Source organism: Salminus brasiliensis, chromosome 16 (assembly GCF_030463535.1).
Source record: "Salminus brasiliensis chromosome 16, fSalBra1.hap2, whole genome shotgun sequence".
NCBI classification, from domain to species: domain Eukaryota; kingdom Metazoa; phylum Chordata; class Actinopteri; order Characiformes; family Bryconidae; genus Salminus; species Salminus brasiliensis.
Genome location: NC_132893.1, coordinates 19,742,633 through 19,761,294, shown reverse-complemented (window position 1 = coordinate 19,761,294; position 18,662 = coordinate 19,742,633). Strand labels below are relative to the sequence as shown.

At 38.1% G+C, this 18,662-nt stretch overlaps 1 protein-coding gene across 1 annotated transcript in view; it reads right to left on the bottom strand.

The window, feature by feature from the left end:
* Positions 1-2,131: 2,131 nt before the first annotated feature.
* The window catches only part of postna (periostin, osteoblast specific factor a), a 44,401-nt gene continuing 27,870 nt past the window's right edge, over positions 2,132-18,662 (bottom strand). The window contains exons 14-24 of the mRNA XM_072659584.1: positions 14,819-14,921; positions 14,386-14,453; positions 14,221-14,266; positions 11,439-11,471; positions 8,075-8,335; positions 7,915-7,971; positions 7,296-7,376; positions 5,056-5,115; positions 4,558-4,644; positions 3,484-3,525; positions 2,132-3,079 (exon numbers count right to left, since the gene is read on the bottom strand). Of these exons, the coding sequence (XP_072515685.1) occupies positions 3,024-3,079; positions 3,484-3,525; positions 4,558-4,644; positions 5,056-5,115; positions 7,296-7,376; positions 7,915-7,971; positions 8,075-8,335; positions 11,439-11,471; positions 14,221-14,266; positions 14,386-14,453; positions 14,819-14,921 (894 nt within the window). The 3' untranslated portion in view covers positions 2,132-3,023. The remainder of the gene's footprint in view (positions 3,080-3,483; positions 3,526-4,557; positions 4,645-5,055; positions 5,116-7,295; positions 7,377-7,914; positions 7,972-8,074; positions 8,336-11,438; positions 11,472-14,220; positions 14,267-14,385; positions 14,454-14,818; positions 14,922-18,662) is intronic.

Sequence of the window (18,662 nt, the reverse complement as noted above, 5' to 3'; positions counted from 1 at the left end):
TATGTGAAAGATGACTCAGACCATGGTCCAGACCAAAAAAACAAAAACAATTCTGATTGAAAGAGGTGGTCTTAAACTGATCAAACTAAACCACGGTTCATAACAGGTGGTTCTAAAGAGCTCACTGAATCCCAGTGCTCTGCTGACTCAATAACTGCAGAGTTCTAAACCTGCTGTTAGAGCCGCAAAGTGGGACCAACTCCATATGAATGCCTATGGATTTTAGAATGGGATGCCACAAAAGCTTCTGTAGGTGTAATGTGTGGGTGTCCCAAAACCTTTATTCAAATAGTGTAGCTAGTAATGTGTTCTTTTAATTTATAGCACCGTGTTCATATTACCAAATGGATTTGTCCTAATGACATAATTGCTTGGCTGTGATCATTTTGTGTAGCACATTTGACTGAACTCTACTCTCGTACAAATAAATAGATAAATATGCAAGCAAATCGAAATATTCAAAATATTACTGAACTCCAACAATTATTACAACTGTTTTTAGCCTCCGTTTTAGAATTGTGTAGCTGAACAGTTTATGTGGCTAGTTGTTGGAAACTGTGGTCTTTGTAATTTACAAGGAAATTAGATGCTTAAATAATCACCAGCATGCATAAACATCTGAGGATCATAACAAGCAAAACTTCAGCTGCTCTCCATTACCAACATGGGATGCTAATTGTGCGCCATAACAAAGTGAAAACCTTTACTCTCATTCAGGCTGTAACGCCACCGATATCGTAGAGCCCTCCTTACTGATTCTGTTTACATGTAAAGTAACAATTCCCATGAATAACTGAATAATATCTGTTTCATTGTTATTATTATTATTAGTAGCAGCAGCAGTAGTACAGTATAGTAATAGTATTAGAAAATAATTTATTGATATAAATAATAAGAAATGGACACCCACAGAAGGCTTTTATATCCTGCATCATGGAAGCCTGCTTGACACAAATTCCATAAATCTGATGTCAGTCCAGCAAAACTAAGCTTATTTGGTCTTGCCAAGTCTGCACTGTAGTGTCTTTCAAGACCAAATGCTTGACAGCTAATATGATTAATTTGGACCGTGGCTTTCCTTTTTGCGTATCTGATTTCTCATGCAGGAGTGGGGGAAGACAATAGGCCTCTGAGCCGGTTCTTTAGGCACAGAGAACCATATGATCTCTTCAAACAAGAGCTAAACATGCTGTCACTGAAGCAGAATTTACTTCTGCGCTGGGACAGCACTGGAAATGTGCTCCACGTTGCAAAGGCCAAACCTTTTGAGATACGTAAAACCGAGTCAGCTTTTGCCCTCAGGGGCTAAATTACTTAAACCATGATTGTAATGAAACACTCATCCACACTCCTACAAGTTCTTAACCGTTGTCTCTTTGAACAGAGGTCAATTGCTGCTGGAGAGATGCGTCTGGACAGAATATGCAGTATGCAAGGGCGCATGTTGTAATCAGGCAGCTGCCAAAAAAAAAAAAAACATGACACTGTAGAAGAATGATGTGATGCTTTGGCTCATGGTGGGATTTCCAGTTAAGCCTGACATTCTTCTGGATCACGGAGAAGCAGCAACTTCTGAAGCAGATTACAGTATGCAGCTCTAATAATGACCAGAGGGATCCCATGAATCAATCCTTGCTTTTTCTTCTCAACTGACAAAGTGTTGAAGATTTGGCCCCTCGAAGTTTGAGTATTCCAGTTAATTTTTTGTGCCTTTAATCACGTCCATAATGATATTGGATCAGAGGATGTTGGGTTTTAATGGATTACCAGACAGACCACACTTTAAAGCTCGACCATACTGAATGCCTGAAGCGTCAGTGTGTCTCTGTCCAATCAAGTTGTGTCAAGTTGAGGTTGAATACGCTTCCTATATAAAAAAAAAAAAAGAGAGCATGCAAGGTGTGTCCTTGACAAAGAAAAAAAGGTTGCTGTGATTCCTTGCATCTCCTCTGCAGGTGCTGCCTGTGCATGTCTTACAAAAGCGCTGTTTCACATGACCTGCTCGCATTTTAGAGCAAAGGAAAACAGAGGCCAGAGGCCAGAACCCATAAAGAATTCAAATACAGGCACTGGGTACTAATAAACAGAACTGATATGAATAAAATGAATAGAGCTAGAGTTCATATCTCTGGTTAGCCTTCAATTTTATTACACAATTTATCAAACAGAGGTAATAGGTGCATACTTTTTGGGGAGTTTAGAGGCACTTTGTAATACATACACCATCAGGAGTAGAAAAATGCTATAGAACACAGTGAGTAAAATGACACATTGGAATTGTTGCATTTCAATACGCGTTTACGGACAGCAAATAAAAAGTCACATGAAAGGACAGAGTAAAGGTGAAAGTATACATTTGAACTCTCCACAGCACACTCAAATGACAACAGGTGACGCATCACACATCCCTAAGCATTCATAAGCTTGAACGCAAGCACCATAAACATGGAAAACACAAACATGCACAGGTGAGACCTCAAGTCTTCCATAGCGACTCCTTACTCGCCATCAAATATATAAAAATATTATTATTGAAACCTCCTTTTCTCCTGCCCATACCACCACCATTTCAGTTTCCCTATTGATTAACATTAAAAGGGAGGCACTAATTACATTTTGTAAAGAAGTCAGTACGTCGGCTCCTTTGAGGCTGTAAACATTCCATGCAGCGTCTAAAAAAAACAATTATGTTGGCCGGCTAACATCTCGTTCCATAACAACATCGTCCCATCACACTCTGTGAAGAAGAGTGCAGGGAACAGCATTTGATTATCTGTGATGCCCTGATCCTGGTTTTTGCCATTTTTACTAGAAGAGTCTGAAGATGTCTGTCTTTTCTAAAAGTAAGAGAACTGATCTAGGCTGAGCTCCAGCTTTTCGATCAGCTAGGATCAGTCCCAGCCCTGTCAGTGTAGTGCTTGTTTTATAAGTGTAGGGTTAATGTGAAATGCAAATCGGGGTCCTAGATCAGCACTCTTAGTTTGAGAAGTAAGAGTGAACAGATGCTCTGGTGCTCTTCAGGATCACTGACTGGGTTTGGAATGATGTCTCACCAGCCTCACTCTTTTCTTCATGCCTGCTGTATGAACCAGAAGAGGGAATAAAAAGGTGACAATCAGTCCACACTGTATATCACTTACACATACAGCTATAATTAAAAGTGTACTAAATCCGAAATTTCTTTATTTAAACATCCCAGAATTTGCTTAACATTTGTCCACCAGATGCTCAAATTAGGCCACAATTTAACAAGGCAATTAAATTAACTTTAAATATATATATATATATATATATATATATATATATATATATATATATATATATATATATATATATATATATAAAAAAAAACAATTATCACTAGAAAGCTTGCATACATTTTTTACTGTCTACCATATTTTTGCAAGCTCCAAAAAGTATAATGTAGCTCTGCGATAGCAATTTGTTGGGAAAAGAGCAAACCTGACAACCCTGAGTACTTACCTGGTGATCTTCTGATAGCTGCTCTTTTCTTAGAGCCACCCTCTGAAAAGAAAATACAGAGTTTCTCTTTAAAACTTGCAGTACAAACTTCTATGCTGTGCATGTCTACCTCCATTCAGAGAAGTGATTCCCAACACTAGACCTGAAGTACAGTTGCCCTGCACATGTTGCTGCCTTCCCATGCACCTTTTCCAACATCAGCTAATCAAAATAGTGGTTCAGCAAAAAATCTAATTCATTCAATGTAATGGAGCTACTCAGATGTAGTATATCTGTCATGAATCGTTATGATTTATTATTATTAGTATTATTATTATTATTATTATTATTGACTCTAAATTGTGTTTCCGAGCATCAGGGTTTGGGTTGTTCAATAGTTTTAGGCCGCATTCACACGTTGCTTTTGATTTGGGCAAAATGGATATGCATTGCTGGTTTGTTGTGGCCGTTTCTATAGACAATCTGTGTCTAAAAATAATTTGTGAAGCATATGTAGCTTTTATATCTTTAAAAAACAGCTTTATAATGATTGTAATGCTCCACTGGCTGTAAAAAATCGAAATTCTGGGCTCGACACGCTGCTAGCTGCACTGTGCAACTGTGGTGAAGCCGGCAGGATAATGTTTGCAAGAACCGTGTCTCCATATTTGTGTAAAATCCTGCAATATTACTCTACTGTGTCAGTACACATGCTCTATTAACCTCCAGTGAAAGTTCTGTATCTCTCAGCTTGTCCGGAAATGCATGTAAAGCGTGTTACACTTCCCTACTGTAGGGGGATCCCAGAAGCAAGAAATACCAATTCTCCATAATTCTGATTTAATGAAGATATGGATGCAGTGTGAGTTTGTTAAGGAAAGTGTGTGAGGAAAGATTCAAGTGTCTATTGATTTCTTCAGTGTTTGTTTACATTGTTAGTCTTGTAGCGCCAGTGCACAACAGCCTTTCCAGAGTTGAAGTGTGTGTATGTTTGTAAAAAGAGAACACACTAAAATGTGCAGGCCAGGGCTACTTGGAATTGACATTTGAGACCAACGATATAGGTTAATGATGGATGTCCTTGAAGCCACTAACGTTTGATGATTTTGGTGATCCTCTCTGATTCTGCGTCAATTAGCTCTGGGTTGTCCCTGAAAGATGTGATCCTCGAGAAATCTGGTCCTGCAGTGTAAGAGTAGAAGAATAAGCATAAATCAATGATGAGTCCCTGATGGAAGGATTGCTTTAAATTGCCTGATATGTTTTATTGAACATCTTCCAAACTATGGGGCAGTGGTGGCTCAGCGGTTAGAGCGCCGGGATATTGATAACAGGGTTGTGGGTTCGATTCCCGGGCTCGGCAAGCTGCCACTGTTGGGTCCTTAAGCAAGGCCCTTTACCCTCTCTGCTCCCCGGGTGTTGGAGTTGGCTGTCCACCGCTCTGGGTGTGTGTGTGTACTTACTGCCCCTAACATGTGAGTGTGTGTTCACTACCAGATGGGTTAAATGCAGAGGACACATTTCGCTGTACAGTGACAAATACGTGCACCTTTAACTACTGTGTGCATATTAATTTTATTTCCAATATCTCACCTTCGATGATCTGCGGCTCTTGCTTGATCACTTTGGTGATGGTGGTTAACCCTGGCCCACCTCATGAACATAAGGAAACAATTCAGCATTATTTATTTACTGGAACAAACATGTCACACTCAAGCAATGGACATAAACCAGAGCGGCTGCTGTAATGGGACACAGTGAATGAACTTAACATCCTATTTCACAATTTCATAGCCTAAAAAACAAAGTACCTTCTGCTTAACGTTATTTGTAAGTGTGTAAATCAGTTCCTAAACATCTACACTAACACAAGAAATCAAATGGAAAACCAAAAGATTGAGGTAAAAACAAAAAAAGGGCTCCTATTCATTAAACATTGTGTAACATTGCCAACCAGCAAAGTGCTGATGTTAAAATGATTACATTAATGCCATGTAATTGTGATGCACATAAATGAAATCATACACATGAGCAGATGATGTTGTTTTAACAGGATCCAGTGAGTCAAGAAGGGCTCTCAGTTAAAGTCACAGCTTATTAAAAATACTGCCATCTCAAATCCCCATTGACTTTAACGCCCTCAGGGCTCTTACTCTAAGCCCTATGCAAGTGATTTGAATCGATCATTAAATGTAGACTGTTTTCTAAACTCTAAATTGTCTGGCACTTTAACAATACTGGAAAAAGCTCAGAGAAGTATAAAGATTACGTGTTACGGATGCTTTGCCATTTGAAATACAGAATCAAAAGTTCATACAGTAACACTGGTGGATACACTCCCATCTCTCCATTCTAGAAACTAGAAACTCTAGTATCTGAAATGTTTAAATGTTAGCTTTATGTATTTTTAAAACTTTTAAACTCCACAACTTAGCTTGAACAGTTAGAAACTGTAGCGCACTTATAGATAATTTGTTAGCCATCAATCCCGACAACAACAGTTGAGCTACAGTCTGTAACTGTTTGTAGGTGGACGTCATAAAGAGGCCAATGCGTGCGTGAAAATACAAGGTAGGTGTTTCTAATAAAGTGTAATTTCAGACCCTATCCACACATACCTGGATATTACTATATATATATATATATATATATATATATATATATATATATATATATATATATATACATATATATAGATAGATAGATAGATAGATAGATAGATCTATATATATAGATATTTACCCCATGCCCACATGAAACCAGTGTTTTCCAGTGTGTTTGGTATTTTCAGCATTTTTTTTATGTAGCAGGACAAATTCATGCAGTTGACTTGCACAAGGTTGTGGTTTTTATTTTACTTGATGACGGTTTCTGTGTGGTGGTTGATATCTTTTTATTACACTGTAGTGCTAAAGCATCAGAATGCATTTCTCCTGTTCCTTTAAAAGGGCTGCTTAGATATATGTCAATGACTAAATTATATCCATTTCTCTGCCAGATAAGGACACTGCGGGTGTTTCAGAAACAGCACCATAGCCTTAACAAAGTAAACAACTGCAGAAGCACGTTATAGTTTTAGTTATAGTTTTAGTTATAGTTTTTTTTTTTATTCAATTTTTAAATTTTTTATTACATTTTCATTTTGCTTGTTAAGTTTTTATTTTCTGGCAGAATTGTGAAGGCTATATTTTGGATAATGCAAATGATAACATGTTCTTATTACTGCTCCCTAAGGGGCTAGCATGTTCATGTAAACATTTTTGAGACATTTTAGTGTTTGCAAGTTCCAGATATGTGTGGACCCTCGATTGAGACAAAAGTGAATCCACCAGTTTGCAAAAAATCAAATAATCTAATAATAATCATGGTTCCAAGTGATCAAATCATGCTTATTCAAATGCAAGACATTGTGCAGTTAATATCGTCCTAAGTCATAATACTGTACTGTTGTATACTCATTGGTGCCACTTGGTAAATCTATCAGTTATCAGTTAACTGGTTACAATAAGATAACCATAAACATTTTGGCTTGATATGGAAGACGATATTAAGTGCACACTTATAGCTTTGAAGTCTGGATATAAGCCTTAGGAACACAATTCATCAGAATGCCAGCATGTATTGTATCTATCATCTGGATTTAAATGTTCCGGCTAAATATTCAGAGCTCAAAAAAAGTGGATTGAAAAGTAGCATGCGACAGAGCAGAAGAATGGGAATAGGATTTCATTGTGCAAGGTTTGGGGGGTGAGGAGGTCTTGCTGAAAGAAGTTTCTTTTTCCCCCTGTGGCATGCTTGATGGGTTGAGTTGAGACTATTTTTTTTGCACCAACCTCCCTCAACGATTTTTTTGATTTCCTCCTCCTGGAGAATGCGTACCTCGCTTTCCACAACCTTCTTTAGTTTGGTCATTTCTATAACATACAATGCGGCATAACATGTGTCACAATTTACAAAAACAGCTTTTCGTGTCTAGCTGGAAGAATACAAGATAACTGGCTGGGTCCAGCCTGAAGAACACAAGTTGCCCTTCTGCATAGCAGGTCGTTTCAAGGATGACATCAGTCCAATGGACATGGGCCCAGGGGCCACAAACAGGCATCTGGTTTGCGTTTCACGCTAACACACATGACACAAACCTCTTCTTCAATCAACATCTATGTGCATGCTTTAACACCACGTTCAAAAATAATGAAGGATTCGCAACACAGTTTTCCCCACGCCATCTTTTCTGGGAATAATTTTGGACGCTTTTGCTAAACATCTGTTTTTCATGCTGTGCCGCTGTCTGCACATAAATCTTTTTTTCTAGTGGGCTAAATAATTCTTTTGCTGCCTTGTTTATTTGGAAAGAAGCATTATTAATGGATTTGACTAACAGAATTACCAAACATTTTGACACTAAATGACAACATGCAGCAGAAAAAAAAATAGGAATTGACATTCTCAGACCTTCACCCAGGAGCTTTGTAAATTCGTCAAGCTCTCCGTCAGATGAAGCACTGGTGCCTGTGAGAAAAAGATAAACAAAAATCATAAAACTACCAGATTTTCTGAAAGCTGAAGATTCGGCAGAATACTGTAGCCAAGCGCGCTAATATAAAGAACTTACTTTCAATGACCCTTGTAACCTTTGTAAATTTAGGATCCCCTTCGATGACTTTGATCTTGTTGACTTTGGGTTCTCCTTTGATGACAATTTCCTTCATAGTGGGCTTGGACTCAATCACCTTGGTAATTTCAGTGATTTTGCTGAGATCTGTGATCGTACCGTTGCCCTCAACAATCACATGCTTCACAGTTGGCTGTCTTTCAATCACTCGGGTGACTTTGATGAGGGTTGGGTCGGTTTCAATCACTTTGATTTCAGGGACTACAGCAGACAAACAAAAATCAGTTACTTGGTGATTCCACTGCATTTATGTCAGAGTAGACTGAGGAGAGTTGAAACTGCAAGACACAAACTTTTAATTTGTGTCACAATCTTTAGGTGACATATTTATACTGCATAATATCATACTGTATAATATCATCTTTTTTGAAAATTGAAAGATTAAACTAAGAAGATAGTAGCAAAGTAGCAAAAGTCTACTTTGGAGGGCTACGTTTTCATACACACTTATCTGCAATGGATGTTACTGTGATCATCAGTTTGTTTACTAAAACATGACATTTTGTAATATACTACATTAAATCAATTACATTTAATGTAATAACTTACAAATGTCATTTGTTGGATTCTTTACATATTACATGTTTGTGAAATATGCAAGGTGCTTAGAGGGGGACAGTTGTAACAGTTATACACTCACACTTGCAGTAAGCTATAGCGTCAGACACTAGTACGTTCTGCATTGTTTTGCATAACATTTCCAATGACCTTTATTTACTTATAATTGCTACTGCTGTACTGTTTTTTATTGCTGTTACTATTCATCTTGCATTAGACATTACTACGTATTAAAACAAAATTTCAACTCAGTGTATATATATATATATATATATATATATATATATATATATATATATATATTGTTGTCACATGGAAACCTCTCCAAAATGTCATCTTTAGAGGAGAAGGACATTTTGTAACATTTCTACTGGACCTTTTTCTGTTAAATGTTGATGCAATGTAAAGAACAACTACCCACATTCACATTTTATCAAAACATGCAAAAACATGTTTTGCATGACAGCAGTGATTTATTTTGTCTTTTGAGACATGGTAAATTTGCAGTCACAAATGCATCTGCCCTCCCCAATGTGTATGAAGTGACGTAATTAATATGTAATTAGAAGATATTTTGGACTTGAATGTGAATAGTGAATATATGCATGTATTAAATAATGCAGATTTGTCTTAGAAGGTGTTAAAGTCTTTTGTGTATCTTTCCAGGTATCTCATCCTAACTGCATCTTAGCCATGGGCTATTTTAGACCCTAACCTGTTTGTACTTACTATGAACACATTCTTGTGTGGAAAACAAAGCATTGTTCTTCTTGAGGAGAGTGTTTGATAAATGTTATTAATGTAAAAGTATGCCCTGTAGTGTGTAGAGCAGTGTGAAGGTTCAATACCGCATTCACGTATAATGGTGCATTATTTTTGTTTGAAAAAACATCACATTTATGGCCACTAACAGATAATTATTAAATAAAATACAATAAAATTACATTATGTAGATTTCAGTTCTGTTATTATGCTGTTGGTCAGTTTACAGTATGACAAATACGTCTTAAAACTTTCCCTTGGTTTGAGCACTTTTCAGAGTCTAAAACATATTGTTGCTACCTTGTCCAAAACAGTAGTTCTTCTCCTTTACTTTCAATGTAAGTCAAAGAAAAAAAAATGTTTTTTCCCAAGTCATTTTGGAGCATTTATATTGATCCATTCATTGTGATATTTTGTTGCAGGGTAAAGAACAACTGCCAGATTCCTATTATGACAAATAGTAAAACATCAAACATGAAGATACAAGGTCTATCGGAGACAGCAACAACATGTCAAAGCATGTAAAAATATGATTTACATATACATGCTACAGTTGTACTCAGCAAAAGCATGGACATTTTCTTCTTTTTTCCTCTTTCTCTCTCTGGGCCCACAATGGTGTACTGTACCACATTATTGTAATATCCCCATTTGGCATTAGTCCTAATAATGTCAGCGGAACAGACATATTACTTTATTTTCTATAAATTGTTAAAGAGCTTTATTCATTTTAATGTAAAGACTATTGCATCTATGTGTTCTAATCTTATGACGTTTCAAAGCCTAAGTTTTTAGATATACTACAGATAAAACCAACAAAATAACCCAAGCTTGGTTAAATCATATTAATCATTTTTGAGGTTTTCTTTAAAAGGTCTTGTTGCTTTCTCTACTACTGTTTAGAATAAAATCGTAAGCAAAACTGAAAGACAGGATTTGGCTCTGATGCAACTGTCAGTTTCAGCTGCTGATTGCTCTCTAAAGACAACTGTAATGGAAGCAGTTGTGCTTTTCCCAGCTGTGCAGAGGTTCTGTATCCTGCTTTTCCTTAAACATCCAAGGAGAATTTGTCAAAAAGGAGCTAAGGACCGTTTGCTTGCTCTCTGAGGTGTCGGCTAATGGGAGGATTTCCTTCCTTCGCTATCAATCATCTTGACAGTCGAACAGTAAATAAGGGCAACTGTATCCATCTTCATCTGTTGTTTGCTTGTAATTCAAGGGCAAAAATCTACTGAAAACTGCAGAAACTGGGAATCTCCAGTGTTTCTCGAAAATGTTCGTCGTCATCTTTGACCTCCACTCCCACCGCACAATTTACTTCAGCAATTAAGCAGTTCCCTGAAGTTTATAGCCATGTTTCTGTCAGGATCCTGGGTTAAATTAACACACATCTTGCAAAGAAACCCTGATTTGATTTTAATCACTGAACTGAACTTTGCTGAACTCCCAATTAATCATACAAGGCCTCGGCCGGTAGGCTTAGCACCACATTCAGGGGCAAGATCTTTGTCGTCCTTATTACATTGCTGGCGTGCTGCAGGGCTTCATCAGCCCAGCAGCTTCCTGAGCTGATGCCAGAAAGGACTCAAGCCAAAGCCAGGCCTTTGCCAGCCAAACAAGGCCTACTGTGTTTCGCTCTTTCACCCTGGCTTATTGTGGCTAATCAATCACCTCAACGCTGCTGTGTGGACAAAGTTCACAAACTATTCCTGCAGTCGGCCGAAGCAATAGTGACTGTGCAAATACATGTACGTGAGAAAACCTCTGTTAAAAGAAAGGTGTAATGGAGCGGCCAGGTTACTGGGTTGACTGCCACAAAGAAGCACCTCGAGAAGGAAAGAAATCCCTGAGAATAACAAAGTCAGGTGACCTGAGGTCAACTGTGAATATGCTGAGCAGTGTCATTTCATTGAATAGTAGACAGCAGCCCTATGCATGTGAGTACGTGTCCTAAACTCAAATGCAAGTGTACCAAGAATATTACCTGATTCAACAATGTGAGTGGTGATGGTTCTTTCTGCAAACAAGGACAATAGACATTAATACACACAAGTGTGTTATTCTTGGAAATCAGTCATGGAAAAGCAACATTTGTGTGTCAGACCTGAATATGGTGTGAATCATCCACTCATAACAGACTTAAGCTCCAGTCAAGATTTGCCAAAGCATTGCCACAACTGTTAGCCTTAATTTTCAGAGATAAGGGTTGGTGCACGTCCAAGTCCAGCCCTGCGTTTATCTCTACGCTTAAAGTCTGTGGAAAGACTCTGAAAATACTTTTAAAAGACTGAAGTCTGATACTCTTCCACATCCAAGGAAAATATGTGAGTGTTTAGTCAGAGATGGATGAAGATGAGGATGATGAGAATCTTGCTGGATTACTATTTGCAAGAGTGCAACCAGATTCCTTTTGAGGTGATTTTCCATGAGGCTCCTGGGGTAAATTTACAAGAAGAGAAACTGTTGAACAATGGAGCAGAAACAGCTGCCCTATTGGATCCTTCGTCAAAAAATAAATAAATAAAAAAAGATGCCGCAGAATGTGAAAACTGCTTCCTGTTTGGTACTGGAGAGAACTCACCTATTGGTTATTTACAGTGTCCACATGTCACAATGTGCATGAGCCAAGATTAAAAACTTGTGATAATGTGAAATACGTTTAATGTTATTGGATCATCAAGACGAGAAACAGACTTTTGAGGTGATTGAGATGCATAGAGCATGCTAGCAAAATCATATGATTTTTAATCCGACATTGAGTTTTTGGGGGAGAGTCAGAGTCAAGTTTTGGGTGTGAGTGCTGTCTTATGCTGGCCTTGCTGGCATTTCACAGTCACCAGCAAATTTCCGACATGAGAATAAAATCACATAAACACTTGCTAAAGTTGCAGCATGCTCTCATAATCTCAACTGTGTTTAATATCAATATATGTTTTTAGTCCTGGCTCTTGCAATTATGACAATTATGTCCTTGTGAATAACTAATAGGTGAGCTCTCACTAGCACCAAACAGGAAGCAGCAAAGCACATTGTGCTGCATCTTTTTATTTGGGAGTATTATTTTAAATCAAATTGAAATCAAATTTATTTGCATAGCGCTTTTGCAGTTTTGCAGTGAGAGGACAATAGATTAAACCATTGGTGAACAAACCACTGCACACACAAGAAGGGCAGCTGTGTGAAATCTGCTTCTGTTTCTGCTCCATTGTTCAACTCTTCTTGTAAATTTCCACCATTATTGGAAATCATCTTCAAAAGGAAGATGATTGCAGTTGCAGTGGCAGTCTTGCAAATAATGACCCTGCAAGAATGTCAGTCTCTGCAAATTCATCTGTGAGTAATGAAAAACTGTCTTTAGATGTGAGGGAGTGTCAGACTCAGTCTTTTAAAAGCATTTTCAGAGTCTTTTAAAAAGTCTTCTAGTGAATGGTCAGCATTAGCTGCAGGCATCACACAGTTTAAGTATAAAAACCTGTCAGATTTGACAAGGCTTTAAATGAGAAGCCTTTCATTACAGAAAACCCTTCAGTGTAAAGAGCAGCACTAAAATGCAGTGTTTAAAGGACTAAGTAGTGGGAAGTCGAAAGCACACATTCCTACGGGTAGCAGTTTTGACCAGATCAGGTAGTACATAAACGCTGAAAAATATTCATGTAATGTTACATGAATCACTTGCCTTCAGTGGTTACATCTAGGAATGTCTTTTAGTTGTGACATAAAAATTTTTTTTCACCACCTATAACCATTAGTTATTTCAAATGGGTATATTTTTAATATTTTAAATGGGCGAGCGAGCAACACACTGTTCACTCTCTCTACCAGTAAAGATGATCTTCACATTGAGATGCTTTTGTGACTGGGCCTATGTTGTTAGACTGTTTCCTGTGCATGCATGACCAATCTGACTAAATATGAATTTCTAATAAAACCTATGGTCATGTTTATTCACCAATTAGCCACAACATTAAAACCACATGGCTAATTGTGAAGGCCCCACTTGTGCCATCAGAACAGCTTTGACCGATCAAGGCATAAGATGAGATAAGATAATCCTTTATTAGTCCCGCAGTGGGGAAATTCTCATGGAGTCCACAAAACCTCTGAAGGTGTCCAGTAGTATCTGGCCTTGGTGGGTCCACCATGGATCAGATTAGTGAGCCCCGGATGTCCTTGATCCTGTCACCAGTTCACAGGTTGTCTTTCTCTGATCTCTTGTGGTAGATTTCTAGATTATTAGGGGGGAACAACCCACAAGACCTGTCTGATGTTTCAGAGATGGTCTGACCCAGTTGTCAAGCCATCACTTGACCCCATGAGCCCATGGCTCTTGCTAAAATGTCTCAGATTCTTACATTGGCCAATTTTCAAGAACCAGCTGTTCACTTGATGCCTAAAATGTATATCCCACTTCCTGATTGGTGTATAAAATGCATTACAAATGGCGTTGTTTCCCTGTATGGGTCATGTATATGTATTTAGACTTGTCAGTTAGTTAGCTTAATTTTTCTGTTTTGGGGTTTTTTGTCAGGCTTGAAATTTTACAAGTCTGGAGTCCAAGCCAAGTCATGAGTCAGTTAAGGGAGAGTCCAAGTCACTGAATTGAGTCCCCATCTCTGGTCTCTCTCAACTTCATTATAGCATCGAAAAGTGGCATGCTTGCTGCAGAGACTCAAGACTGTGGCCCTGACACCATATAAAACAGAACACAGCAGCTTATTGGTTAAAATGGCAGTAGATTGACTGTGCTGGTGTGGTACAGAACTTACTAATGAAGGTGAGTGGGATCTCTCTGTAGGTGAATCCTGAGGAAAACTGTAAGAGTAAACAAACAAAGAGAGAAAACCAATGAATAAATAACATGGCAGAATTGTGGCAAAGTTAGTGATGGCACATGAGATTTTGCTCCCTCTTTAGCTGTATCCGAGCTGTACCTTGATCTGGATGTACTTGATAAGTTTTTTCAGCAAAATCAGCAGATCCTCACGACCTACTGGTAGATCTGTCAATGAGAAAAATATCTTTTAGTTTTGTGTAATGCTTTATTGCATTCCTGCATTTGGATGAACCACACAGTTAATCACATAACTATATACAAATATACAAATGCACAGGGTGATAGCAATAACTGTCAAGCGTACAAGCAGCAGGACAGCTGCAGTATTAAAACTACAGCACAGAAAATAGATGACAGCGTCCATTCCAGTGTTCTGAAATACAGGCCCATAAGCATACGTATGATGTACCACTTCTTTGGAAATGAAGTTGACCTTACATTTTTGGAGGCTGTGCTCACATAAGTAGATAAACAGACACCAGTGAAGCTATGTGAACATCTGTCAATATTAGGACTGGGCATTCACCCACCTCCAGGATAGAGCAGGGTCTTAACCACATGAACCACTCCATTGGATGCCATGAGGTCATTGCTTGGAATGTCCACGGCGTTCACTTGGATGGAGTTGTTGACCTGAGCACAGTAAAAACAGAAAGGGACGGCAGGTTTCAAAGCAATACTCATAAGAATGAGAGTTAGATAAGCTCTTGTAGAGGGAATCTACAGAGAATAAAGAGCATAAAGGCACCAAAGACTTCTCCTTAATTAGAATTAAGAAAACATCAAAAGACTCACTCATAAGTGGAGAAAGCTATTATGATAAGATGGTACATTGCTGACATTTATATATGAATACAGCTTCCCTTTTTATTGTGTGAACAGGTTGCGATAAATGGACCAGTAGAAATGCTGACTATTAAAACTTACTTAGAACTTTTTCAAAGAAAAGTTATCATTTAAGGGATACAAGTTTTTTTGTCTGTTAACAACAATGCATGCAAAGAAGTCAAGCATCAGTATTAATGCTTACACATCAGATTTTTATCTCTGTAGAGTTATTTATAGTTTTCATTTATACTCCTGGTCAAAAACTCTGTTATGCCAGATTCTACAGACACTACATGACAGTCCACTACGCGGACTGTTTTTGAGGTTGCAGACAAAAGCATGAGGTTGGAGGCAAATTCGCTCTGCATTCGCTCTGCACTATGTGTGAACTGCTGAACGATGCAATCAAAGAACCCAAACAAGTGATGGTCAATGTCTTGCAAGCCCCATACAAATATCTAGCTATATCTATTCTCTAAATCGACTCTAAATCTGGTAGTGCAAAAAGTTTTGGGACTAAAAGTTAATGCAGCGACTAGCTACAGCCAATGAAAGCGCAAGACACAGGGTGAGGAGAAAGACAGAGGTGGAGTTATACAACATCTACAAGCATTCACATTCTTTTCTTTTTCTTTTATGTGTTTTATCGCTGCAAATCAATGTACAGACAACTTGTTGCTGATCGCAATCGTGTAGTGTACAAACCACAACCACTAAAGGATTCCTGATTACAAGGCAACAAGTTGTGTAGTGTGAAGAGTACAGCGATTTGATTACTCTGAAAGTTGCATGGTGTGAACCTGGCATTACTGTGAATAGTTAAGTGATGAGATAATGTGAACTGATATCCGAAAGGCACAAAGTAAAACATCGCAGCTGTCCAATTAAAAATATGTATGTCCAAAATGATGACTCTCACAGGAGAAGGCAATTTTTTTTTACTTTGAATGAAAGTCAGTGCAAATTAAAAGTTTATTTAGTACTTTTAGAGCATTCTTATCAGTCTGTTTATGCAGAATTATTAACACAGTGTGCAGAGCAGCTACAGGGCTCAAACCCTGGAGAAAACTAAAAACCGAGATACATGGAGATACATGGTTTTCACTGGACAGCAGCAATATTAAGCATTCTTTAAGACATTTTAAGCACGATTAGTGTGTTGTTGTTTTGTACAATTGTTGAGTAAAAAAAGGAAAGGCGCCTCTTTTTGGCACCCCAAAAGATTTGAGCTCCAAATCTTTCCAAATTCTCAGACCTTAATTATCCTGTTAGGTCTATGATTCATTCACAATTCGCAAATTTTAAAGATTTATGAATAAGCTGACTACTCAATTCTTGTCCCTACCATCAACAGCCATGGGCTCCTCTAAGCAGCTGAAAAGCAATTAAAATAATGGATGTCCACAAAGCAGAAGAAGGCTATAAGAACTTTTAGGTATAAAATATAAGTGATTTCAGGTAGCTGTTTCCTCAGGTTGCCAGCAAATCCTGCACAAATAGGACCTTGGATGTGGAAGAGTCATCAGTAGAAAACCTTTCCTGCATCCTCACCACAAAACTCAGCATCATAAGGTTCCAAATGGAAATATCTAAGTCCTGCTGTGTGGTGTAGTTTTGCCTGAAATGAGCAAAGTTATGTTCAAAGAAAAAATGTTGCAGATATTTATAAAAAGAAGACCTCTCCAACTGTTAAGCACTGGGTTGGGTTTGATCATGTCATTGTGTTGCAGCCAGTGGCACAGGGAACATTCATTGGTAGGGAGAAGATTTGATTCAGTTAAATTCCAGCAAATTCTGAAAAATAAAACAAAAACATCACACTGACCTGAGAGGTAAAAGAGGATGGCTTCTACACAGTAGGATAATGATATTGAATACACCTTAAAATCAACAATGGACTACTTCCAGGGGCTGAAGGTTTTGCCATGCCCCTCAACTGAACACAAAAGTCCCTTTAACCTAAACATCATCAAAAATCTGTGGATAGCAGGGTGGCCCAGGAATATTGTAGAACTAAAACTAGCAAAAAATCCCCCAAACAAGAACTGAAAATTGTGATACTTGTGCAAAATTGGTGTTATCTACTGACCATGTAAGGTGCCAACACTTTTGCTCCGGGCTCTTTTTTTTATTTGTCATCTTGCTTGTTATATTACATAATGTTGAAAGAGCTATACTTTGTTTCTCACTCTATATGCATCTGTGGCAAGAAAAGACAATAAAGCTAACTTTGACTAAATGCAGTCTTTTCTATCGTAGTCATTTTTCATCTTACCATAAATTCAAATGATGAACAATAACTTGCATAATATCAGCACATTTAAAATTATTGCTCAAGGCACATATTCTTTCCTTCGAGATCCTTCCACACTAACCATTCCTGGCTATATAAATACTATAAACACTTTCCTTGCTATGAGCATGGAGGGTCTGAGCTCAGATCTCCTAATTACTGTAAGGAAACCCCAGAGAAGACAAAAAAGCCATTGTTCCTGGTGTTGCATAGACAGATGAAGGGCAGGGGGGATTGTGGGCGTATTAGTGATGATAGCTAATCGGCAGGAAGCCGACAGATTCTTATCAGTGTAAGCAGACGCCAACATGAACATGTACACACCCAGGCTTTGAGGTTGGAGATAAGTAACAGCATTAATGAGGAGCTTATATTACTGCCTAAAGAAGAACGTGGATGGAGAAAAAGGAGATAAGGAAGACCTTAAATTCTGTCTCCAAAGGATAGATCTTGGTGAACGGTGAATTATAGAAGGCTACTGTTCATCGTCGTTCCTTCATTAAAATGAGATTCAAGAATCATGGTAATATAATGAGTCCAGGCTCTTTTTCGCCTCTGTTGTCATGGCTCCCTCTGGGAGAGGGCAGACTTTTATGCAAGGGCTTCAGAAAGGAGACGACTCAGGAAATGTGTCCCAGACTTAATTGCATTTCTGACCATAAAGGGCTTGTCAAAACCTTCCTCCCCTATATAAACAGGACATAATTTTTGGCAAGCATCTTAAAGTCCCTCTAATGAATCACTCCACCGCAAACAGAGTAGCTGAAACAATCACCTGGACAGCTAGGCCTGCTTAATATACTTCTGGTAAACGCAAGTCCCCTAGAAGTTAACAGTGTAATGATCTAATTATATATGGTAATTAAGGGAAATGCTCTCTTACTGTAATAACCCATGAAAATGGAGCTGCACTTGAGATCATGTTTGTGTTTATACCGGATGTATCATTGCTGTTTGAAAGCCACTAGCAGTAGAATGTGAAAGAGAATGTAATGTAATAACAGGATGCTGAATATTTGTATGTATGAGTGTGTGTGTGTGTGTGTGTGTGTGTGTGTGTGTGTGTCCTCATAAAATTACATAGTGCGTCATGTAAGTCTTTGAATTATGTTTAAATAAATAATATAAATAATAAATTCAGCCTGGGACTGTTGCCCTTATAAGGCTTATTACACACTAAAGCATATTATTTAGTAACTACAGGGATGTCTGTACAAACTGGTGGGGCTATTCTTTAGTAATAGGTGTTTTAG